The following is a 6,951-nucleotide window of genomic DNA, read 5'->3' as shown; positions in this document are numbered from 1 at the left end:
AACTAAATCACCCCCTTAATTTTGCTAAAAATTAAAAAAAAAAATAAAATTCACCATCTAATTCAATACAACCACCAGCAAGCAATCGGACTAATTGCCCATCAATCACTCCACAAATTTTGCCAAAACCCATTCCCTTTGTGAAATTAAAAGTTGAAAAGAATTAGTATGATTATGGTTTGACTTGATAAGTAATCAACGCCAGGTTTTAAAAAATATATATATATATAAAGAAAATGGAAAAAATAAAATAAGTGGCTAATGAGCACTATCTACATTGTACTTTTTGCTAGATCCACTTCAGGGAAAAGAGAAATTAAAAGAAAGGGAGTGGATGCAGCAAAAATGGGTAACCGTCTGTGTATTGTGAATAGACTAAGTTGCCCTTGACCTGTAATTGAATTTTACAATTCATACCCCTGATAGCCACCGAAAATACTCGCCAATCTCCTCCCCTATTGGATTCGGATTCGCCTCCAGGTCCGCGACGGGGACGACCACGTCGTTCCGGCGACTGCTTCCGAACATGTACCTCCCGGAGCTCCGGAACGACATGGTACGAGAAGAGAACGAGAAAGAACTCAACCTGTCCACGTAATCTCTAAGCCAACTCCGACCGCTGGCCACCTCTGCAGCCAAACTCTCTCCCGGAGGACCAGTAACGGGAATGCCAAAGGACTCCTTGTCCGTCGAAGTACAATCAGAGACGCCTCTGTGATGCGTCGAGTCAACCGGAACCTCACATCCGTCGTCGACGATGTAATCAAATGAACCGATAGAATAGGACCTCCGACCGTCTCCCGAGGTGTCAGATGTTCCTCGCCGGCTACTTATACTACCTATCTCGACCCTGAAACTGCCGCTTCTGTTCACGTTGTTATTTCCATTGCTATTCATATCATTGTTCCTTTGAGTACCTTCAGAGGAGGCGATGATTTTGCTGAGTACGTCGGCATCTGATGCATTTACAGCAATCCGGCAGAGAGGACAAGTCAAGTTGGAGGCAAGCCACGTGTCAATACAATGAGCATGAAACGCGTGACAACACAGAGGTAGCAGTCGGAGTTGATCCTGGGGCTCAAATTTCGAAAGGCAGACAGCGCAATCCCCGGCGGCGAGCTTTCCCGTGACGGAGCCGAAAGTGAAAAGCGGCAACGAGTCGAACAAGCTGCTATCCGCTACACGACGGTCGTCTACGCATCCAGAAACCGAAATTCGCCGGTTCTGCAACACGACGTCATCCGCGACTGAAGTGGAAGAAAATGTGCGGAAAGTGCGGTGGCAACGGCGGGAGAGGAAGCGGAGAAGGAGGTAGATGGAGGCGGAGACGATAATAGCAGAAGCAATGACGATGATGACGATGATGATGAGGCAGAGGGGGAAGGGGAAGGTGAGGTGTCGTTCATGACGTCAGCGTGAATGGAGCTGTCATACTGAGGATGAGGGATGACGATGGTGGTGGAAGATGAGCCGCCGGGGCTGGCGGTTGTGATTGGGGGAGGAGGTGGCGGTGGATATAAAAAGGACATCTTATTTTCTTCTTTTTTTTTTCCTTTTTGTCGGAGACTTAAATGGTGAAATTAGGCAAGTAAATGTTGAAGAAGTTTATGGGGATGGGGGGGTGGGTAGGGGAGGGAGACGTGGTGAGTATTTATGAGGGACGGAGGGGACCGGTGAGGGGAAGATGAGGGAGAGGAGTGAGGATGAAATTAATGGTGGGCTGGGTGGGTTGGATGTTTTTTCTGAAGGACACGTGAGTGGCACGTGTCAGGAAATATTATTGATTCTACTGCTACAGTACTTAAACTACTACTAGTATTAGAAAGAAGAAGAAGAAAATGAGGAAGTGGAGATTCTTTGTCGTTTGGGTTGGGTTGGGGAATTGGAATGGCTTTGGTGTATTTGGGTGGTTGGTCATGGTGGAATGTAATAGTGGTTTCTGCCTCTGTGTGGGTGTTAATGGGTGTGTTTTTAGTTTGTTTGTGTGGGTGTGGAGTGGTTGGTAAAATGGGATGGGGCTTTTAGGGGGTGTTCGGGAGAGGAGGGGGGGGGGGGGTGGGTATCAGGCCATGGAGCTGGGAAGGGGAGGAAGAAAGGCGGGGACTGGGAATTGAATGAAACGTAGGGCAGGCGGGGCAGGAAGGAAGAGCGTTTCAGGAGGCTGCAGAGCGGTGTCAAATGGCCGGCCGAATGCCTCCTGCATTTACTGCTTCTGGATTTGGTCATTTGAGTAGACTGTTTTAAATTACCAAAGGCAAAGACAAAAAATGATGAGTCTTTGAGCCCTTAATAGTAGTAGTTTTTTCTTGTTTCTTCTTTTAATAACCCACCGGTTATCTGAATTAGAAACTGGAAGTAGCATATGTATTTGGACTTTGATAGAAAACGATTCTCAACCCCTCTTTTTTATGTTCTCAGAAAGAGGTTACAATTATGTCTTTTTTTTTTAATCTCGCAGCATGAAGTTTCCTGCTTTTCCAGTTAGTTTGCTTTGGACAGGGTCAAGATTATGTGAATCCAAGGCTTTTAAGCGTTTGGGGTCGGAGCATTTACAACCCTGCAGCCACTCACCTGTACAAAACAAAAGGAGGTGGTTGATGAAATATGAATAATGAATTGATTTGCTCTATAGCCCTCTCTGTCTTAGTCAGTCATCTCCAATGTCCCAAACTTTTACAGCAATCATGTGTTGTGTTGTTAATAGACTGAATTGCTGATGAAATGCAAGAAATGGGTAGCGGATTCTTGCAGTTTTCCCGTGATCTCTTGCCCTTGATTATCGATCAAACAACCCCTAACCTTCACTGTTGCTAAATTGTTGCTGAATCAGGCTACGCTAGAAGAAATGGCATACGGGAATAAAATATATATTTATGCTAAGCTTCTCTTAACTGTTTTTTTTTTTTTTTTTTTGTGGGGAAGGGGAGGAAATCAAATCGAAACTTTTCTTTTTGTCGCAAGTGTAACATTCCTATAATCTAAACTATCATAATTTAGGAGAAGAGAGAACCGATGGGAGTAGAAATTCCATCAGAGAAAGCCACATATAGATATAGTGGCAATTTTGGTGGGAAGCAAGGGTTGAATCCTTGATTTCCCAACACCATCAAGACTTAAGTGCTTGAGTGGTATAAAACTTTGCAATATGAGAAACTTCAAATCGATGAAATGAATTGCAAATCTGTGTAGTTTTATTTCTTAGGAGTAAAAGAAGAACGATTAAAATAAAAATACAAAACTTTCTTTGGAATTCGTCTACAGAAAAGGAGAAAAGTGCTTATTTTGGAAGTTGGAATGCATTGAGCACAGAAAATGTAAATTCAGAAAAAGAATATGTTTTCTTGAGGACTTTTATGGACACTGTTGAGAATAGAGTAAATCTTGTATATACTGATAGTGTATTGTCGTTGGATTCATAATATATGTGTAAAAAGTTGAATTTTTAATTCAAATTTTGTATTGTCGTTGGAGATTTTTTTTAGTATTTTTCTAATCATTTTTTACCTCATATATATCAGATTTCAAAAAAGTGTTATGATAATTTTTCTACAAAAATGCAATCCAAACAATTTTCACAGAAAGGGCGGGAGAAATTTGAGTTATAAAGCTAAAACTTCATTGTATACAAGAAATTCTGATTTAAAAAATCAACATTTGGATTGTGATTTTTCTTAGAAAAGTTTCGAAATATTCTCTCTACATAGTTCTTAATCACACCTTTTTATCTCGTATATATCATATCACCATAATATATTTTTCTACGAAAACTCCAAAAACTTGCAATCCAGATGGGAACTTAATTTACGAATTGTAGTATTCTGGGGCCAGCCATTATTTTACCTCATTTCCAGTCAACAACTGGAAGTTTTTGAAATGATCATCTGGCCGTGCTTTCATTTGTTGTTCACCTACACCAGCATTTTGCATTCATGGCGATGGGCCTTGTGACATGGAACCTTAGGCTTGGTCTTATACGAGGGCAAAAATGTCTCTGTAGCTTCTAAATTAATAGAAACATCTTCAAGTTCTTGCTTTTACATTCATTTCTCCCAGCTCAAGTGATTAATGTACCTAAGCAAGTTAATTAAGGTATTAACTACTAGTTAATTGTCTTAGTGAATCGACTCTTTTACTGCTTGCAAGCTGATTTATCTCAAATTAAAAATCATTAAAAGTTACTCTATATATATTTGTGTGTGTATTTATGTATGTATGTATATCTGTCCCCATGTTCCCAACACTTTCCCCTTTATAATGACATTCACTTATCTTTGTACTCGATAATTGTAGTTCCATTCAATTAATCCAGTGAAATTTCTATTACTTCCTCCATCCCACTTTGATAGTGCCGTTTCTTTTTTCACACAGTTTAAGAAAAAGTAGTTAACTTTGTTGGAAAAGTAAATTTAGATTGCTATTTTCCTAAAATACCCTCACATTAAATATGGTACGACTTTATGGAAACTTGAATTGATGGTAAAAAATGAATCAACTCTCGGGGTAGGTTTATAATAACAACTACTTACATTGAATAAGGGTATTTTAGAAAAATTAAAATACAACTACATTTTTCAATTGGAAAGTGGACTACAATTTGGGACAGATGAAAAAGGAATACAGGACTATCAAAGTGGGACGGAGGGAGTATTGTACATTCTTGTGTTTTTGCAACTAGAAAAACACATCAATTCTTTGCCAGTTTTGTCCCTGCTATTATGTTGCACATTAATCTTTCCCTGACTTCATAACTTCTGCCCATTATCAGCCAACAGAAACATTGTGCCTCTCCCCGGCACATACTTTTGGGATCTAATTTTGGCGTAAAGAAATATACTTCTTCCCATAAACAAAAAAGAAGAAAAAAGTTTTTAAAAAAATACTTCTAATCATAACCCAAAACTAATATCATCAACCATTTTTTAGACACTTGAGAGATAGTTATCAGCAAAACGAAAATTATCGATGCATATTAGCTATATATATATATATATATATGTATATATACTGACAGTGTATACACTATCATCGTTTGATTCATGACATATGTGCAAAAGTTAAATTTTAAATTCAAAATTTACATACTTATCATTCATCCAATACTGACAGTGTATACACCGTCAATATGGGAAAGATTAATCTATATATATATATATATATATATATATATATATCCAATTGCAGGTTTGTTTCGGATATATATCAATGTGTTTTTATTTTTATTTTTCCCCTTTCTTTTTTGCATGCGTGCATCTGAAACCTCTTTAATTAACCAACTAACAATTCTGCATCAATAATCAACTTGGTTTCCAGAGTTTTCTCATACTTGCACGTAATAGATCAATCCCTCCTCACTTTTGCATGACAGTAACAACGTAGCACCTATCTTTTGGAGCACCAATTCTGCTCATTACCATGAAAAAAGAAGGAAAAAAAAGAAAAGCATTGTTGACTTGCCGGAGAATTTCTAGCTTTTGGAAAGTAGGTAGATGATGATCAAGGGCCGTAAGATATACATATATAAGCAGCAGCCAAAGCACACCGACAATGAACCCAGTCCTGATGCTTTGCCTAAAATTTCAGTTATTCTTCCTTTCTACGATTGCAACACAAAAATATACGAGGATAGATAGGCTAACATATGATGTGTTGGTGTGTATTAGTAGGGTTAGCCAATGGCATTTTTTCTACATTCAAGGCTTCTTTTCAAGCATAAAGACTAAAGATTTCGGCACAAAACAAATCACAATATATTTTTTTAACTCTTTTTTTTTTAGTAAATTTTATATACAATGTCAGTGTATACACTATCACGGTTGAATAGATGACATATAACAAATTTTGAAATTCAAATTTAAATTTTGCACATGTATCTTATAATATTATTTACACTAACAGTGTATATAATGTTAATCTTTTTTTTTATAAGTAATATCAAATTAAGTGTACTATGATGTGTTTAGATCCTTAAGACCTGTTTTTCTGTGGCGCATTTGATGATGTATTTGCTGTCATTAGTGCAGCAGATGAATAGAATTAAAATTTCTGTAAAAAAAATAAAATAAAATAAAATCTCTAGCTAGGAAAGGGAAACCTAGAAACTTTGTAGAAAACTTTATTCAACAATAAATCAACCGACTAACAATTAGTGGACCTAGTGTAGTTATTCTGCCTTCAAAAATTAATGAACAAGAAAAGGACAGTTAGATGCTAATCGATGTCCAGTACTAGATGCAGGTCTCGGATCTATGACAGTAATTAGGTAGCCTTAGCGTCTGCGGAGTAGCTGGGATTATTGCAGATTGTTGGATGGATTGAGTCAATAAGCATTAATATTCACCCGCATAATTGCCCTATTATGATACCCAACTTTGGACCAGCTTAAATGAGTTTGGGTTTGTATTCTAAAGTCAAACTCATCTTATAGCAATCTCAATAATATTAGTACAATTATCACCGCTTAAGAGACCAAGCCAGCTGAAAAAAAAAAGTTAACCTATATATTGATAGAATAAAGGATTTTTATTTTTTCAATTTTGGTTCTATTTAATGTGTATCAAATCTTCACCAGTGCTGTTTGAATTGCTATTTTTAGGAGTTTTTGTAGAAAAATGTATTATAGCGATTTGATGTATGTGAGGTAAAAAGATGATTAGAAAATGCATTCATAAAAAACGTAAAAAATTTTTGGCGAGAACTAACAATCCAAGCAAGGGATACTCGTAAAAACACAAAAATGATAGAAAAGATCTCCAGCCCCTAGTCAAGACATGTACATGTAGGCCGTCCTGTTTGGATTAATATCTTTTGGAGTTTTTATAGACAAATATACTGTAACAATTTGATGTATATAAAGTAAAAAAAAATAATTAAAAAAAATATGTTCATAGAAAACGTAGAAATTTTTTCCTCAATGCACGCCACTTAACAATCAGAAATATACTTAGAAATTTA

The 6,951-nt window shown here is 37.2% G+C and overlaps 1 protein-coding gene across 1 annotated transcript; it reads right to left on the bottom strand.

The window, feature by feature from the left end:
* Positions 1-243: 243 nt before the first annotated feature.
* LOC113762039 (E3 ubiquitin-protein ligase ATL4) lies at positions 244-1,601 on the bottom strand. The gene is given in 2 exon segments (XM_027305281.1): positions 244-1,364; positions 1,367-1,601. Coding segments are annotated over 2 exon segments (1,116 nt in total). The 5' UTR covers positions 1,530-1,601; the 3' UTR covers positions 244-411.
* Positions 1,602-6,951: the final 5,350 nt, after the last annotated feature.

This window comes from Coffea eugenioides, chromosome 2, assembly GCF_003713205.1.
Source record: "Coffea eugenioides isolate CCC68of chromosome 2, Ceug_1.0, whole genome shotgun sequence".
NCBI classification, from domain to species: domain Eukaryota; kingdom Viridiplantae; phylum Streptophyta; class Magnoliopsida; order Gentianales; family Rubiaceae; genus Coffea; species Coffea eugenioides.
This window is presented reverse-complemented; position numbering and strand designations above follow the sequence as displayed.